This window comes from Stegostoma tigrinum, chromosome 5 (assembly GCF_030684315.1).
Source record: "Stegostoma tigrinum isolate sSteTig4 chromosome 5, sSteTig4.hap1, whole genome shotgun sequence".
In the NCBI taxonomy this organism is placed as follows: Eukaryota; Metazoa; Chordata; class Chondrichthyes; order Orectolobiformes; family Stegostomatidae; genus Stegostoma; species Stegostoma tigrinum.
Window position 1 is genome coordinate 119,261,110 of NC_081358.1, and position 19,353 is coordinate 119,280,462.

The following is a 19,353-nucleotide window of genomic DNA, read 5'->3' on the forward strand; positions in this document are numbered from 1 at the left end:
TCATTTTAAAATATGCAAGTAAAATTGGAAGCTGTTTCACTCAAGCGCACAGTTTGAAGTTACCCCCTTTGCACATTGCCATTCTAATGTGCAGCGTGGACGGTTTACAGTGCCCTTATAGAATAATGCAGCGCTGAAGGAGGCTATTTTGTCTGCCGTACATTTACTGGCAGGAGGGGACACCAACAGCGGTAGCTGGCTGGACAAATGAACCGGCTTAGTTCAGAGGCTTAACTGCCTTTGCGTTATCAACTATATTTACAGTCTCAGACCCACGTATCAAAACAATGCAGGCACATTTCTTTTATAAAATCCAGAAACTAGCTATTTGGCCCATACCGACCCTCTGAAAGGCATCCCACCCAGACCCCTTCAACCTAACATTTCTCCGAGCCTGCACACCATCAGCAACTTAGCATGGCCAATACACTTGGCCTGCACAATCTGGGACTGTGGGAGGGAACCGGAGCACCCTGAGGGAGCCCACACAGACAAAGGGAGAATGTGTAAACTCCACATGATCACCCAAAGATGGAATTGAACCATGGTGCTGGGACGTAGCAGTGCGAACAACTGAGCCACCCTGCATTCTCAAGTTTCAATTCAGAGATGGTGGTGTGACCGTTACAGGAAAATATTTGAACCGAAAACTGTTGAGACTGTTATCCCATTCAGTGATTTTTGGACTGGTCTGTGGCCTATCTCTATGTAACCTCTTTCTCTCCCCCGCCCCAGTTCATTCACATGTTTGGTTAACAGAAGTCTGGAAATCTCTGATTTAAAATTAATCAATTGTTCTTTGTTAATCGTGATCAATTGTTATTTGTGGATGTATTCCAAACTTCCCACAGACACTTTGAATCCAAGGAAAACCACTAATAATGGCAATCAAGCCTAACTCTCATCCTCACTGTTAATGGCTTAATTTATTTCCAAGCTGTGCAATTGGATTTCTGCAATTACAATCTGCTGCCACTACATTGACTGTGATACCGACTGATAAATTGCTCAGATGAGCCAACACTCCCGTTCCTTGGTGAGTGGATGGTGAAAGTGGTGTGATAGATACCAGTTTTGTTTCATTATCGTGCTGAATTTCCCTAGCAACGCTGAGGGTGGGGGGGGGGGGCATTAATGGCGCCCCAGTTGAAAACAGAGTGGAGATGAGGAAAAAGTTTTTGTACAAGTAGAATGCGTCAGCTGAAGGTTTTTGGTGATAACTTTCTGAAGGGGAATTGAACAAATATTTGAAGGGTGAGGAACTGCATTGGTCGTGAGGAAGTCAGAAGTCAAGCCAGATTATAGTTCAATAGGTTTAGGTGAAATCACAAACTTTCAGAGTGCTGCTCCTTGCTGTTTCACCTGAGAACGGAATAGTGGTCCAAAGGCTTGTGATTTTAAATAAATCTGTTGAACTATAACCTGGTGTCGTGTGGCTACTGACTTTGTCCACCCCAGCCCAACACTGGCACCTCCATATCATGAGAACATGTGAAATGCTTTAGGTAACTCCTTCAATGAGCCAGTATGGGCACGATGGGCTGAATAGTCAGTTTTTACACAGGATCACTCTGCTTCAGGGAGTGAGAAGGTCCTTGGGGTTTACAAACACTGTTAAGAGATGTTATCTGGTGATGTGAACATTGCCAGATGACATGGTTGTAAAGATGTAAGCTTGTGTACAGCTGTTTGCTGAAAATGTGCAGTATTGGCAGATTGTAGTATTAATCAACATGTCATGCTGATTGACTCCAGCCATTGTGGAGCTGCAGCCCACATTATCTGTTAAGGTCACACAGTTGAACATGTGTTAAATGGCATGAAGGGACAAATAATTAGGATCAGAGAAGCAGTTTATAAACCATTGACTTACAGCACTCTGATTTCTGAAGAAGAGTCGCGACCCAAAATGTCAACTTTCCTGTTCCTCTGATGCTGCCTGACCTGCTGTGTTCCTCCAGCTCCACACTGTGTTATCTCAGACTCCAGCATCTGCAGTTGTCATTATCTCTCATTAAAACTCTTAATCGTCTCATAAATGTCCCTTTCATACAGACAGACATGGGAAATAGGTATTGGAGAAAAGGATGAAACTACAAAGAAGGTTCAGTCATCTTTGTGCCCAGGTCCTGTTGTTGAGATGATCTTTATGATTCTTCTGCCGACTGGTATTTTGCTCCAGCTGTCTTTCTCTGGTTGATTAGAGACACAAGGTGGTCAGTCCACTTAAAAAAAAAAGTTTCTGCTTTACTAGTAAAAGTCACAGCTTGCAAAACTGTAGTGGGAAAGTTAAACTGTTTTTTTCCCCAGATTTACAGTGAGTTTTGCCTGCAGAGAACAGAGGCACTGTTCGTGAGCTAGAGATGAATTGAGCACGCTTCTGTAATTTGTTCCCAGCTCCTAAACTGTTCAGTTACTAGAGAACCAATCACTCAGTTGCTGGCAAGCAGTAGATCTCTATCATTGATAATTGATTATTAGTCCATAGATCATTGTGTTTCTTGTTACCAACTTAAGCAGCATTATTATACCATCTTGGCTCCAAACTGTTTGTAGATCAACTTCAGTTACTACTTATTCGAACAGTAACTTACACAATGTTTGCAATGAAGGTCAGGTTACTTGTTCTCAATAATCTTTTAAATCCTGGCTTGTAAAATGGCTCTTTCTCATTTCAGTCCTCTGCCTTCAAAAGCAGATAATAAAAAGACATGATCCTTACATCAGCAAGTGCTAGTCTAGCCAGCGATGGTCATGTTCCGTTAAGAAAGTTAAGGAAGCTCCCAGCTGTCTCCAAGTAATAATGTTTGAGGTGTCAGTGCCTCTCTGAGGAGATCACTGCTGTACTATGCCAACAATCCCAACCTGAAACCAGGATTACCATGGCATTATCTGAGGGTTTGCCAGTGTCCATGGACATTGTCTTAACTCTTAACTAGTCAGTGGGCAATTAGGAAAGGAGAAATGCCAGCCCAGGCTGCAATAACTGACAAATTAAACAATAGTGTACATTTTGATATCTAGCATCTCCCGGCTGGTGCTGAAGACATTATGTCATCTTCTGATTTGCAGTCCACAGTCGCACAATGGACATCACTGTAACTCTCTATTCAAAAAGAGATAACAGATAAACTGGCCAAGCAGACATAAGGGTGTGTGTGTGCGCGTGCGCGTGTGTGTGTGTGTGTGTGAGAGAGAGACAGGTAAAAGCTTGCATCCTGGCAGCAGTCTTGTCTTCATTTTGTGAGGGTACACTGTGTGAGCGATACATCAGCCATCATAGTTTCTAATCACAGAATTACTGACTTGTTTTGGTGCAGAAAGAGGCTGTTCAGCCTGTCATATCTGAACTGCTTCTCTAAATCTGCATTGCAACTTAGTCTCATTTTCCTGTCTTTTCCCTGGCTACCCCATTTTTTTAATTGAAATAACCATCTAATGCCCTGTTGAATGCCTCACACACAGACAGACACACAGACTCTCTCACTCTCACATACACACACAGAGTTTCTCTCACTCTCTCTCTCTTACACATACAGTCTCTCCCTCTCTCTCTCTCTCTCTCTCTCTCTCTCTCTCACACACACACACACACACACCTTAGTCACCTAATGCTCCTCAATCATACCCTGTACTTCATCACACTTGTAGGCTACGAATTCCAGAGAATAGCCACTCACTGTGTAAAAACGTTCTGACTGACATCATATTTACTTCATTTTCAAATTATCTTTTATTTGTTCCCTCCGTTTCTTTTAATTAGTTATGAAAAGCTAGGGAACAGGTGCAGCAAGCAATTAGGAAGGCAAATGATGAGTTGACCTTTATTGCAAGGGGATTTCAGTACCGGAATAACGATATCTTACTGCAGTTGTATAAAGCCTTGGAAGGCCGCACCAGGAGTATTTTGTGTGGCGTTGGTGTGTATAACTGTATATAATACATGTAAATATTGAAGTTTTGAGAAAAGTGCTCTTGGGGAAAAGGTCTCAATATCATCTGACACAAGTGGTACTTTTGTGCCAAACACAGAAAATATTGGAGAATCTTGCATCTGTGGAGAGAGAAACAGGGTTAACATTTCCAGTCCAGATGACTCCTGAATATTTTTGTGCAATTGACATTTATACTTTATTTGGGCCCTTGTAATGAAATCATGTAAAAGCCATCAACATAAGCAGATTCATATTCATTTTCATTCCTTGTCTCACAGCAATTACTTTCATTTTTTGAATAAATAAAAAGATAACTTAAATGTATTAGTGTTTTCAGCATTTACTTATTTGAGCCCATTGTCATTAGTATTGAAACATTTTTACAACAAAAATTGAATCTTCACCATTTCTAGGATCATAACATGAGACTTTATGAGCAGCACGGTGGCTCAGTGATTAGCCCTGCAGTCTCACAGCGCCAGGAACCCGGGTTCGATTCCAGCCTCGGGTAACTGTCTGTGTGGTGTTTGCACATTGTCCCTGTGTGTGCGTGGGTTTCCGCCGGGTGCTCCGGCTTCCTCCCACAGTCCAAAGATGTGCAGGCTCAGTGGATCGGCCATGCTAAATTGCCTGTAGTGTTCAGGGGTGTGTGGGTTATAGGGGGATGGGGTTGGGCCTGGGTGGGATGCTGTAAGGGGTAGTGTAGACTTGTTGGGCCGAAGGGCCTGTTTCCACACTGTAGGGAATCTAATCTAATCTAATCTAACATGCACAGATCATCCAAACCGGATTATAATGTTATATATTGGTAAAATGTACAAGTATATAAATACAAGAGCAGGTCAGACGTTAGCAATTATGTAAAAGGTAACTCACTACAAGTTTATTACAGGAATATTACCCACTTCCCTGAATGTGTACAGGTGCAACAATGCTGAAGAAACTTGACACCATCCAGGACAAAACAGCCTGCACTTCCAATGGCCAATAAAATGTGGAGCTTGGGTCCTGATCTGAAACGTCGACTTTCCTCCTCCTCCTGTGATGCTGTCTGACCTGTTGTGCTTCCCCCAGCTCCATACTTTATAGACTCTGACTTCTAGCATCTGCAGTCCTTGTTTTCTCCTGCACCACCCTCAGCCATCTTTAACATTCACTCCCTTCACCACCAATACTCAGTAGCAGCAGTGTCTACCATCAAAAAGATGCATTTGAATAAGTCACCATTGCTCCTTTGACATCACCTTCCAAACCCATGACCCCTTCCATCTAGAAGGGCAGCAGATGCCGAGGAACACTGCCCTGCTGTCAGTATCCCTCCAAATCACACGCTGTTCTGACTTGCTACAATGTCAGCGTTTCTTCCCTGTAACTGGGTCAATATCCAGGAACTCATTTCCTAATCTTTTTTTGGGTGTCCTTATACCCAAGGACGTAAGCAGTTTAAGCAGGCAGCTCACCCCTACCTTCTCCACGGACATTCGGGATGGACCACAAGTGTTGGCTTGATCAACAAAACCATCGCCCCATGAACACATAAAAAAACATACAGGGATGCTGCGGGATCTCAGGGTGAAAGGATTGTTGACAGCCTGTTGGAAAAGATGAATCGCTACACACTCAGATGTTGAATGGAACTGGAAGCAGATAGAGGGTCATATCGATAGTGTACAAGAGTCAGATACTCGCCTTGGCAACCACATGAATAGCTTCCACAGCAGGAACACTGACAGGTTTCTGAGTGTCAGGCTGCAGGAACATTTCCACAACAATGACTTCAGAGGGAACACTCAGCCTGGATTGTGAAAGGCTTGATCACATTTAACATTGCAAAAGAAAAATGTACACATGGGGAACTTCAATTGACATGGACCATTTCAGTTTTTCAGCTAAATATTTTTGATAATATTCTATTGAAGCAGTGTAGAAGCTCAAAGCCACCAAAGTGCAAGGTTAAAACATTGAATAAGAAAACCAACAATGATTGGGAGAAATGGAAGGTAACTGCTCTGCCACAGAGGACAGGTAAAGCTCAGATCCAGCTTTTTCACAAATTAGGCACCATGGTGGGGTTAGAGGGAGCTGGTGGCAGAAGGGTGAAGGATGGTCTGGAGTGACGCACTGCATGAGGAGAGGTTCAGTAGATTGGGGCAGGTCCTCAGTAGAATACCAAGGAATGAGAACTGGACTTATTGAAAGATTCAAGATTCTTAGGGGAATTGACACAGTAGATGCAAAAAAAAAGGTTGTTTCTCTTTTTGGGAGAGTCCAGGACCAGACGGCATCATCTCAGAATAAGAGATCAGTCATTTCAAACACAGATGGGAAGGAATTTCTTCTGTCAGAGGATAAAGGATCTATAGAATACTTTACCACTGAGGGCTGTCGAAGTTGAATTGTTAAGTATATCCAAGGCTGAGACGGAGAAGGCTTTTAATAAGAGAATCAAAGATTTTGGGGAAATGGCAGGAAAATGGAGTTGAGGATTATCAGACCAGCTATGATCGCATTCTATTACCGTATCTCACCGTATTACCCCATTACCGTTACCCACCATATTCACCCATTACCATCACCCACCATATTACCCCATTACCGTTACCCACCATATTCACCCATTACCATCAACCGCCGTATTCACCCATTACCATCACTCACCGTATTCCTCCATTATCATTACCCACCATATACACCCATTACCATCACCCACCATATTACCCCATTACCATTACCCACCATATTCACCCATTATTATTTCCTGCCGTATCCAACCTACTACTATCTCCCACCATATTCGCCTGTTACCATCGCCCACTATATTCACTCGTTACCATCACCTGCCATATTCACCCATTACCATTGCTCACTGTATTCACCGATTACCATTGCTCACTGTATTCACCCATTACCATTGCTCACTGTATTCACCGATTACCATTGCTCACTGTATTCACCGATTACCATTGCTCACTGTATTCACCCATTACCATTGCTCACTGTATTCACCGATTACCATTGCTCACTGTATTCACCCATTACCATTGCTCACTGTATTCACCGATTACCATTGCTCACTGTATTCACCCATTACCATTGCTCACTGTATTCACCGATTACCATTGCTCACTGTATTCACCCATTACCAACACCCACCATATTCATCCGTTATCATCTCCTACCGTATTCCCCTGTCACTATTCCCACCATAATCACCCATTACCATCTCCCACTGTATTCCCCTGTTACCAGCTCCCACCATATTCACCCATTATCATATCCCACCGTATCCAACCTACTACTGTCTCCCACCATATTCACCAGTTACCATTACCCACTGTACTCACCCGTTACCATCACCCACCATATTCACCCTGTTAACACCTCCCACCGTATTCACCCGTTACCATCACCCACCGTATTCACCCATTACCATCGCTCACTGTGAATACAGTTCCAAAGAAGAGTTAACTCTGGCCTGAAGTTTTCCCTACATGGAGGGCACAAGAAGGGGAAACAGTTGGATGAGTTGACCCTGGTGAGATACTGATTCCCTTCACATCGCTCCCCATGGTACACAGGTGACCTTTCCACTGCAACAATTAAGGCCCTTAAATGGCCAATTAATGACCACTTAAGGACTCAGCTCACCACCATTCCAATAGCTTACCTTCCCACCGAGTGAGAAATAGGAATCATTTCCCAGCTGGGAGACCAGGACAACCTGCCCGCAGGGTTTTTGTGGTAATCAGAGGCACGGGTGGAGGACCTTTGAAAGCTACATCTGTCATTGCCTGCGACTTTCCCCATCTTTTCACCTCTTTCTCTCCATGATTCTCCACTGGAGCAAGAGAATGACAGAGACTGATCTCAGGCTGAATCACCTAACAAGTAGCTGTTTGGAACAGAAGCTGCCGGCCTCTCATTGGCAATTTGAGGACATCAGTGTTGAGATCTGTGGTAGGCTGAGAAATTCACCTGCTCCGTCTACAAGCCCTTGCCAGTGAGTAGTGATGTGTAACTCCCCATTTACCACACTTACCCCTTCGTACTGAAAAGAAATTGGGAAAGTCACACTCTGTCTTCCTCTCTCTCTTCAGAGACTGCCAAAACCAGCAAGCTTCTCTGGCACTTTCTATTTTATTTCAGATGGCCAGTGCCTGCAGCATTTTGCTTTCCTGAACTTGTTTCCTTGCAGCTTCGATGTGATGGTTTGGCACAGGATCAGTGATTCTTGTTCCCAGGCCAGGTTTACACATTGAATCACAGACCGAATGTGAAACTCATTGGATGCAGGATATGGCAGACTGGCTTGATTTTAATCCACAAGGTTAATTTTACAGGCCAAATGCTGATCTAATGGGAGGCTCACCTGCTTTCAGGAGACGCAGAAGGCTCTGGAGGGACTTCGTAGGGTAGACACTGACAGATTGTTTCCACTCATGCGGGAATCGACAGATCCAGTCTCAGGATAAGGGACCAATCATTTTGGAGATGAGGAGAAATCATTTAGCTCAAGGTGTTGTGATGCATTGGAATTGTCACCCCAGATGATTGTGAACATTCCATTGTTTACTGCATTTAAGGCTGAGAGAAACACACTGCTTGTCTCTTTGGATATCGAGGAAGGTGGAAATGGTCATTGGATAAACATATGGATGATAATGGAATAGTGTAAGTTAGTTGGGCTTCAGATTGGTTTCACAGGTTGGCGCAACATCGAGGGCCGAAAGGCCTGTACTGCGCTGTTCTGTTCTATGTTCTATGTTCTGTGTTCTGTGTTCTATGTTCTAAAGTGGAGATGAAGACCAGGAACAGTCATGATCGCATTGAATGTCAGAGCAGGCGCAGTGGGTCAAACCCCCGCTGATATTTACTGCATTCCTGTGTTTGTGGGTCACCTGCCATAACATCCTGTGATGTGGCTAGTCATCGCTTTGGTGGAGAACTTGGGATGTGCTCCTACATTAAAGGGACTATGTAAATGCAAAGAACTTTATAAATACAGTTTATGTGTCTGCACCTGCAGACACTGCCATCAGTGATGGTCTGCTGAAAATTGACGATGCCAAGAGGCGGGGATCGAGGAGTATGGAGACCTCGAAGGGTGAAAGGGCTAGAGATGCGCTAGAGATAAGAAGGAGTTGATCTTCACTTATTGCTGAGGCTGTCATTTCTTTCTGTTAGAGTATCACGTGCAGGTTCTGGGTATTTTTGAGAAATGTGGGTAAGGAACAAAACTCACTGATACTGATGAACTGTTTATTCAATTTCCAGAGACATGTTCAAGAGAAGACCATTAGAATCTCCCCCTGTCAGTTCCCAGCACCATCTGAGATCACTGATGACACACTCTATCAATTAGCATAAGATCGATGAAGCCCTCCTGCTCAACCTTTGCAGCATCCCAACTGGACAGCTTCCGAGTTAAAACGATGGTCAGTGGGCATCTGGTGGGAGTGAGGGCAATAGGCTTCGCTTCTGCCACATTGCCATCATTCACTCTCCTCCCCTCACCACCGATCCCCCAACCCGAACGGCCTTGCTGACAGGTCATTTGGATGTAAAATTGGACTTATTCTCTACTTTCTCCAAGAGCTCATCAACGCAAGACACAACTGCTGTACATTTTGAATGCATGACATGTGCCACTCTCTTCCATACAGGGTTCTATCAGTACAACATTCCCGAATCTTTACCCGTGGCTTCGACAGTGGCTAAAATAAGGGCCCTCGATGATGACATTGGACCGAATGCTGAAATGGAATACCGAATCATTGACGGGGATGGGCTGTCTGTTCTCAAGATTGTAACTGACGTGGAGACCCAAGAAGGGATTGTCACTCTACAGAAGGTAAGGCCAGTCAGAGACAAAAACAAAATGTGCTGTGGGAGTTGCTGGTGTTAGACTGGGGTGGACAAAGTCAGAAGTCACATGACACCAACTTATAGTCCAACAGCTTTATTTGAAATCACAAGTTTTTGGAGTGCTATTCCTTTGTCACCTGTGCAGATAAACCTGTTGGACTATAACCTGGTGTTGTGTGACTTCTGACTACAAAGTACGCTGCTTTGCGAGAATGCCGCTTTTATTCACTGCGCTGAATTTGACCAGCCTTAGTAGAACTAACCTGATGGAAATTTAATCACTTTGCATACTTTTTGGCTTTCTGTACCTAATGTAATTCTTTCTGCAGAAGGACAGTTCATTCAGGTCTTCAGATAATAGACTATACATTGATGTTCAACATTGTCGCTTATGGTTACTGTCTCTTTTGGCACCTACTGGTTTCTCAGATACAACACTACACTTTGGCTGACTTCCAGTACAACAAAGTCTATTTATAACCTCTCTTGCTGTTAGCTACATGACCTTGTTTTCTCTACACTGAACCCACATCAGAGCTAGTTTACCCCCCCCCCCCCGCTTACATCAGATTGTTCAATTGTTGCTTTAAATCTTCAGAGTGACCCCTAAAACCCCTTCAAGGCTTAAAGCAACATGGAAGATCAGGACAAACAATGGCAGTTTTCCACCTAAATGTTCCCGCTCCGTTCATCACATTGATGTTATTATCCTTCAGAAAAAATACACAAGGAATATAGATCTGTGTGCCATCAGGGATAGATGAGGCATAATTGAGGAAATCTTCATTATTAGAAAGAGAATTACTAAAATTAATCCAGGAAGATAGTTCTGTCTGATAAAAGGCTCATATTTAAGTGGAGACAATTTATTAAAAAAAACAGGAACAGAAAATGAAGCAGACTGAATATTTAAATGCATGTTTTCCTTGACTTTGACTCTATTTTAAAATCTCATTCTTGTTTTCAAATCTCTCCACGGTCTTTTTCTTTCTCTCTTTGTAATATCCTCCAGCCACACAACTCTCCAAGAGATCGCAGTCTCTCATTTTCTTGCCTTGTTTACCTCTGGTCTTAATTACTCAACCCGTACTGCAACTGGCAGCAGTCAAAAAAACTCAACAGCATCCTGGATGAAGCAGTACACGTAATCAATATGCCATCCACAAGCTTAAGTATTCACTTCTTCCAACGCAGACTCAGTGTGTCAGCAATGTTTGCCGTCTACAAGATGCACCACACTACAGTGACTCATTGGGTTGAAAGCACATTCTAATTGCACTATCTTTACAACCTCAAAGGACAAAAGGAGCAATAGCCCAGCTAGCGCTAGACAATGACCATTTCCAACAAAAGAGGATCTAACCACCAGCTTTTGACATTCAAAGGCATTACTGTCACTGAATCCCCTACTTTTAACATCTCATCTCTCTGTAGAGAGAGAGCAGATGCTCTGAACCAGATAGCAGACAGCACAGCCAGCTGGCCTGTTGTTCTTGGGTACAGAGAATGCTAGCTATTCTCCTAACTATATTGACCCTATCACCATTACATTTTGTCACCACTTCTCCAGTTCAATACAATGCCTTCCTGCAGCATTGGCTCAGGTCCAGTCTCTCATCCAATTTGCACACCCTGCTGTTATCTGCAGAACCTCAAGCACCAGGTTAGCTCAGTTGGTAGAACACAAGATGCTTAATAACAGAAGTGTGAGTTCAAACCATAGGGGTTATCAGGTTTGCTGAGGGTAGCATGGTGCCTCAGCGGATAGCACTGCTGTCTCACAGTGCCAGGGACTCAGGTTCAATTCCACCCTTGGATGACTGGTCTGTTTGCACATTCTCCCTGAGCCAATGTGGGTTTCTTCTGGGTGTTCTGGTTTCCTCCTATAGTCTGAAGATGTGCAGGTACGGTGGATTAGCCATGCTAAATTGCCTATGATGTGCAGCTTCAGTGGAGTAGCCATGGGAAAAGCAAGATTACAGGGATAGAGTCGGGGAGTATTGCTGGATCTGGGTGGGAAGCTCTTCAGAGGGTTGGGTGCAGACCCGATGGGCCAAATGGCCTTTTTCCACATGGTAGGGATTCTGTAAGCTGTAACAACCTGAATCTGTTTGATAAATGCAAGGACTGAGGTTCTTCTATCTCTGCCTTCTTGATGCCCATGTCCATGTCACTCCCTCCTCTAACCGTTGACCAAACCGGAAGACCCAATGATGTGAAGTGCCACTACCTTCTGAAGGCAGCTCTTGATGGGAACCATGCTTTGAGCAAGACCTAGAGGTATTTCTGGGTTTGTAACATTGCTGCAGAGATCTTCCCCCAGCCTTACCAATGAATCAAAGCCTCTCCGTCTAAAACAATGCCTTTGTTTCTATCTACAGTGACAGTTAATGGTGTACTTGCATTTCGATCTGCCCTATTAAGTGATCAGAGCAGACAGTTTATTCCCAGCACTGCAGCGGGAGAAAGTACTCATCCTGATTGAATTAATAATAATTTTAATAACTCCAGCATGCACGAGAGGCACCTCTCACATCTGCTCCCAACAACAATCTTTTCAGTAGCCCATTGCCATGCTGAAATCATACTGAGAAGCAACATGGAGAAGCTTCACTGCATAAAATGTCATTTGCAGAATGTAATCTGCCGTATGGACAGAATTTGTTCACAGTAACTATGAGCTGGCAATGTTTGAAGGGATACTGAAACTTCAAGCTAACTTACCTTCTGGAAAGCTCCCAAGGAAAATAAATTTACAAGGACATGGCACTGAAATTACACATTCTTCTTAGGTGTCCAAACAATCATGGCAGGTATGCCTTGGCTGATAAAGAATTCCTATAATGTGGAAGCCAGCCATTCGGCACATCAAGTACACACTATCCTTCCAAAGAACTTTCCACCCAAACCCATCCTTGTAACTATGCATTTCCCATGGCTAACCCAGCCAGCTTGCATATCCCTGGACACTATGGGAAATTTAGCATGGCCAATCCACTAACCTGCACAATTTTGGACTGTGGGAGGAAACCAGAGCATACAGAGGAAACCTACAGTACAGGCACATGGAGAATGTTCAAGCTCCATGCAGACAATGGCCTTACACTGGAATTGAACCCAAGTCTCTGGCACTGTGAGGCAGCAGCATTAACCACTGAGCCACCATACTGTTCATATCTATGTTGATGGATTTGAAATGGAGTCATTATAAGAATAGCCATCAAATGCTCAGAAAGTTTTGCCCCACTGATTCTTGAGATGATTTTCTTTTGCCTGATGAGGATAAAGTTGAGCAGATTAGGCCTTTAGCGTTGAGAAGAATAAGAGATGATTGTGCATGCATAAGATACTGAGGAGGGGGGTGTGTCAGGATAGATACAGCAATGATGTTCCCTCTTGTGGGGGCAATCTAGAATCAGACAATGCAATCTAAAAATGAGGGATCTCCCACTTAAGAGGTGAGCAGGAATTTCTGAGGCTGTAGTCAGGTTAGCCTTGATCTTAAATGAATGTTGGAACCAGCTGGAGGGGCGAAATGTTCTCCTCCTGCTCCTAGCTCATAACTGTTGAGATCAATATGTTTTTAATCGGTAAGGGATGTTATGGAGGAAAGGCAGGAAAGTGGAGTTAAGGATTTTTCAGGTCAACCGCGATCTCATTGAGTCTCGGGGAGCAGTAGTGACCTGGGTGAGATGCTGTTTGGAGGGTTCGTGCAGACTCAGTGGATTGAATAGCTCCTACCTGCACTGTAGCGATTCTAAGATGACCGTGAAATGGGTGTCAATTGTGTAGAAAAACCCACCTGCTTCACTATTCACCCTGGAAGGAAAGAAACTGCCATCCTTACCTGTTCTGACCTCTGTATGAGCCCACAGCAATGTGACCGACTCTTAATTGCCTTCTGGGCAACGATGAATGGGTAAAAATGCTGGCCTAGCCAGTGATGCCCACACCCTGCGAATGAATAATGGCAAATTGCCATGTGGTTGTTCACATCCCCTCATTATTAAAGGGTTTCATGTTAATTCCTCCATTCATCCCCACAAAAAAAAGGCAAATACCTCAATACTAGCTTTGGCTGAGGGGTTGTGAGTAATACGCTGTGCATCAAATCCCGACAGCATGGAAACAGGCCACAGATAACCCATCCAACCTCTATATCTTTGGACTGTGAAAGGCAATGCACGCAGCCACAGGGAGAATGTGCAAACTCTACACAGATAATTGCCCAAGGGTGAAATTGAACCTGGGACCCTGGCACTGTGAGGTAACAGTGTTAGCCACTGTGCCACTTCTTGTTTTTCTTATGCAATAGATTGTGAAACACACATGGGTGCGGGTCAGACTGGATTGATCAGAGCCTCTATACCTGTCCCTCACTGTTGATACATCTGTGCGAATTGACTGAGGACAGGGGCAGCAGTGATATTTCTTTCAGTCAAATACCCCTAGTGTTAACAATCATCAGCGATGAGTGGTTATTTGGGGAGGCACTAACTATGCAACGGCAACCCAGAACCACTAATAGACAGGGAAGATGAGGAGAGGCATAGGGGAAGGTGGTGGGTGATCTGCAGAGATAATAGGCTTGACTTTGCCAGCTCCTGGCCACTGACCTGGAGCTTGTTATCGTGGAGCCCCTGGGTTGTCAACTGCTGAGCGATCGGAAGTCGGGTCATGGATCATCGGACATTGTTAGCTGTCTCTGGGAAGCAGATGGGAATGTCAGCAGGTGAAGCTGTCGGCCCAGATGGACTTGTCCACACGAAGAGTGACCTCTGTCATGCAGCAGAAGCTGATATCATGGCAACACGAGAAGCTTGTGTCTGAAGACAGGTCCCCTCCCAGCCTGTGAAAGCCTGCTGTCAATTGAACGGCTGCTAGAGGGACAACTTGCAGCCTCCATAAGCAACAGATTCATTCCAAGCCTTTCCTACAGCACAGAAGTGAAATTAGAGGAAAGCAGGTGGATCAGGGGGACTTTAACAAACTCTGGATTTGAAGTAATCGGTGGCAAAGTGAGCAGGCCCTCAACTCTGGTGGAAGGATGATGGTCAATTCACCCACTCACAAGCTGATGGGATCCGGGATCTGATCTGGAATATCCCTTATTTTATACATGGTCGCTCCACACAGGAGAGTGATCGTACTCCAGCTTTTTGATTTTTGATTTTGATTTTATTGCCATGTGTATTTTACTGAGCGAATAAACAAAATACAGTGAAAAGCTTTTTCACTTGTCGCCACGAAATGACGCCCTTTTGAATAACTTAAGAATAAGGAAAAGAAAAGGAAGAAATAACTTGTAGGAAGTCCATCAGCCATGAGGCGGATCATTGCCATCAACGACACTTGCATGGTCATTCCCTTCTCCACCGTTTCACTGCCATCTATGTCAGACCCAACCAGCATCAAGATCTCTGATCCCCAGGCACTGCCTTTGTTACTGGGCCAATTCTCCACCCTACCACCTTGCCTCCAACAGCACTGGCCCAACCATCATCAGAGCCTTATCTCCCACCTCAACGTTGCCGTGATGTAGCTGTGAACACTGTTTGCTCAGGCACACAGAGTAAAGGAGGTTATTCAGGAGGAGCACTGTAAAATTCTCTGGGTGAACAGCTGGCCAATGGGATACAGTGGAAATTTAAAGAGGAGTCCACAGCCCAGAAACTGCATGAAGTCACTTTTTGGGAGTGTCGTGTAGGCCTCGAATGGTAGCCATATAACACACGAAGGAAGGAATAATGGGAGCTCGTCTGAAGAGTACAGTGATAATCACAGGGAGTTTTAATCTATGTACAGGCCAAAAATGTCAGTAGGGCAAAAACAGCCGTATGGGAAAGTCATAGAAACGGAAACCAAGTGGACTGTTTCTGCTCCCCTAAGTCTGTCTTTATGCTCATAATTTCTGCCAAAAAAGGCCCACTTAATAATGGGGCTAGCATTTGCCTTTCAATGTGAGACTTTGAAATCACATTGAGGCTGCTGCAGGAAAGCAACACTTCGACTCAAAACAATGGGGTTTTTAAGAATCTAATCCATGGGAGCAGATTTATCCATCTCCGTTTGGGATACAGAAGTGAGAAGCATGCATTTATCAGTGATGATGGGAACTGCAGATGCTGGAGAATCCAAGATAATAAAATGTGAGGCTGGATGAACACAGCAGGCCCAGCAGCATCCCAGGAGCACAAAAGCTGACGTTTCGGGCCTTCATCTCTGATGAAGGGTCTAGGCCCGAAACGTCAGCTTTTGTGTTCCTGAAATGCTGCTGGGCCTGCTGTGTTCATCCAGCCTCACATTTTATTAGCATGGCTTTATCAGTCATTTTATCCAACACAAAGATAGGTGGAGGGACAGGTAGTGTTGAGGATGTGGGGAGGCTGCAGAAGGACTTGTACAGGCTAGGAGAGTGGGCAAAGAAGTGGCAGATGGAACAAAGTGTGGGCAAGTGTGAGGTTATCCATTTTAATAGGAAGAAAAGAGGTGCAGACTATTTTCTAAATGGTGAGAGGCTTCAGAAATGAAGCACAAATGAACTTATGAGTCTGAGTTCAAGATTCTCTTCAAGCTAATGTCCAGGTTCAGTTGGCAGTTAGGGAGGCAAATGCAATGTTCGCATTCATTTCAAGACAGCTAGAATACCAGAGCAAGGATGTATTGCTGAGGCTGCATGAGATCCTAGTCTGATCACATTTGGCATATAGTGAGTAGTCTTGGGTCCTGTATCTAAGGAAGGATGTATTGATATTGGTGTTGAAGGGGTCCAGAGGAGGTTTAGATGATAGATGCTGGGGATAAAGGGCTTGCCATATGACCAGTTGTTGAGGTTTCTGCGTCTGTATTCAAGGGAGTTTAGAAGGACAAGGTGTGAGGGTGGGGAGGTGGTTTGGGGTGTGGATCAGATTGAATTTTACAGCATGATGAGAGGCGTGGATAGAGTGGACATGGAGAAGATGTTTCTAATGGTCTTAATCATCTATTTTTGTTTTGATGCATCCTTAACTTCAAAGGACATTGTGAAAATATCTGGAGGCAGTACACAGCCTCCAATTAGATTGTTGCCTCTGATAAAATCAGCATCATTAGCAGACAGTTTTGACACTGCCCCCTTAATAACAAAAGCACTGACTAAAACACAGTCTAAATTCACTCCGTACAGCAGAACAGGTAAACAACATCCACCAATGTTACCTATGAATACACTTCTATTCAGCAAACTCTCTGGAGAGAAAAAACACATCAGGGTTTGCATTGGCTGCATGTCTCTAAGAATCACAATGTTTCTGGCCCTTTTGTCAGGAAAGAATGGAGTTACTCTACCCTCAGGATAACTCCTTAACTCCTTTATGCTCCAATTTAGACCTCACTGTAAATAAATCCAGTTAGTTGTCAGCAGTGGCTCAGCTCGTATTGTTTTTATTCATTCAGGGGATGTGGACTTTGCTGGCTAAGCCCATCCCTAATTGCCCTGGAGAAGGTAGCGGTGAGCTGTCACCTCAGGTTATTGTGGGTTCAAATCCCACTGCAGATTATGAGAAACAGAATCAGAGCAAATGCAGCACTCTCCAGGAAGCCGTTATTCAGATGAAACAAAAACCAAAAGAACTGCAGATGCTGTAAATCAGGAACAAGAACAAAGTTGCTGGAAAAGCTCAGCAGGCCTGGCAGCATCTGTGGAGGAGAAAGCAGAGTTAACGTTTCAGGATTATTACTGTACTCTTCAGACAAGCTCCCATTATTCCTTCCTTCGCGTGTCATATGGCTACCATTCGAGGCCTACACAACACTCCCAAAAAGTGACTTCATGCAATTTCTGGGCTGAGTTCCTCTTTAAATTTCCACTGTATCCCATTGGCCAGCTGTTCAATCCAGATGAGTTTGCTAGTGGGGATCAGAAGATTAGAGATAGGTGGATGTGGCCTTGCTAGGTATCAAACTTCATAAAAGCCTGGGCCTATATCTCTCCTTTGCATTGTTCTGAGGAAGGGTCACCAGACCCGAAACGTTAACTCCGTTGTCTCTGTTCAGATGAAACACTTTTTCAAAGAACCACGGCAAAATCCTGATCACTATTTAAAGTATTACGAAATAGGTTATTTGATCATTACATGTATCCAACCTGACAGAGCATCCCAAAGTCTTCTCTGGACATATCATCAGTAAACAGGTGGAAAAGGAGCGGTGAGAACAATTAAGGTCCAAAACGTCAGATGAATATGTTCAAGCAGGGTCAGACCTGAACTATTAAGTTACTACTTTGAATTTGACTTCACAAGAGAAACTTAGGAGCAGAAGTAGACCATCCAGCTCTCGGTCCTCTATTCCACCATTCAATACAAGTAGTGGTTGATCATTCACTTCAACGCCTTTTTCCACACTATCTCTCTATCTCTTTACATCATTTCTGTATCAAAGTCTACCAATTTCTATTTGAAACAAACTCAATGACTGAGTTGACACAGCCTTCTATGGATAGATAATTCCAAAGATTACAAACTCCTGAGTAAAAGATTTTTCCTCCTCTTGGTCTGATATAACTGCCTGCTTATTTTTATCTGGTGACCCCCAGCTCTTGACTCCCCAACAAGGGACTCATCTTACCACATAAGAGACTTATCGGAAAAATGTAGCTGATGGAATAAAAGGAACGATTTTGGTCGTTGTGGGAGAGTCAATACCAGGGAGCGTAATCTCAGAATAAGGGTCATAAGAACATAGGAACATTGGAAGATAGGAAGATAGGAACATGAGTAGGCCATTCAGCTCCTCAAGCCTGTTCTACCATTCAGTGGCTGCTCTGTGGCCTAGCTCCATATATCTGCCTTTGACACATATACCTCAACATCTTTGTTTAACAAAAAAAATCTTAGATTTAAAATTAACAACTGATCCAGTATCTACAGTCTACTGTCATTTATGGGAGAGTTCCAAGCCCCTACCATCCTTCGTGTGTAGAAATGCTTCCTAACATCTCTCCTGAATGGTCTGGCCTTAATTGTCAGACTATGCCCTCTAATTCTAGAAACCCCAACCAGTGGAAATAATTTATCTTTGTCTACCCTGACCTTTCTTGTCACACATTTAAGTCAAAATACAGAAGGGAGATAAAGGGCATGGTGTCGTGGTGCAATGAAAGAAATCTGTCTCTTAGTGTTGGCAAAACTAAAGAACTGATCATTACCTTCAGAGGGAAAGGAGGAGAACGCGCCCCCCTCTACATCAATTGAATTGACATTGAGAAAGTGAAGAGCATCAAGTTCCTCAGAGTGGTGTTAACTGACAACCTGTCCTGGACTTGCCATGTAAATGCGACAGTCAAGAAGGCACAACAACACCTCTTCTTCCTCAGGTGGCTCAGGAAATTTGGCCTGTCCATAAGGTCCCTCACCAACTCCTACAGATTCACCATTGAGAGCATAGTGTCCGGATGCATAACGGCCTGGTATGGCAACTGCTCCCCCAGGACAGTAAGAAACTACAGAAGGCCATGCATAGCCTGGACCATCACGGAAGCCAACCTTCCATCCATGTTCTCTACTTACACAGC

General features: G+C 44.0%; 1 protein-coding gene across 5 annotated transcripts in view; it reads left to right on the forward strand.

Annotated features, from left to right (window-relative positions):
• cdh7a (cadherin 7a) overlaps nt 1-19,353 on the forward strand; it is a 146,367-nt gene that overhangs the window by 74,118 nt on the left and 52,896 nt on the right. For all 5 annotated transcript variants that reach the window (XM_048529269.1, XM_048529270.1, XM_048529268.1 and 2 more), the window contains one exon: nt 9,599-9,786. In XM_048529269.1, the coding sequence (XP_048385226.1) occupies nt 9,599-9,786 (188 nt within the window). The remainder of the gene's footprint in view (nt 1-9,598; nt 9,787-19,353) is intronic.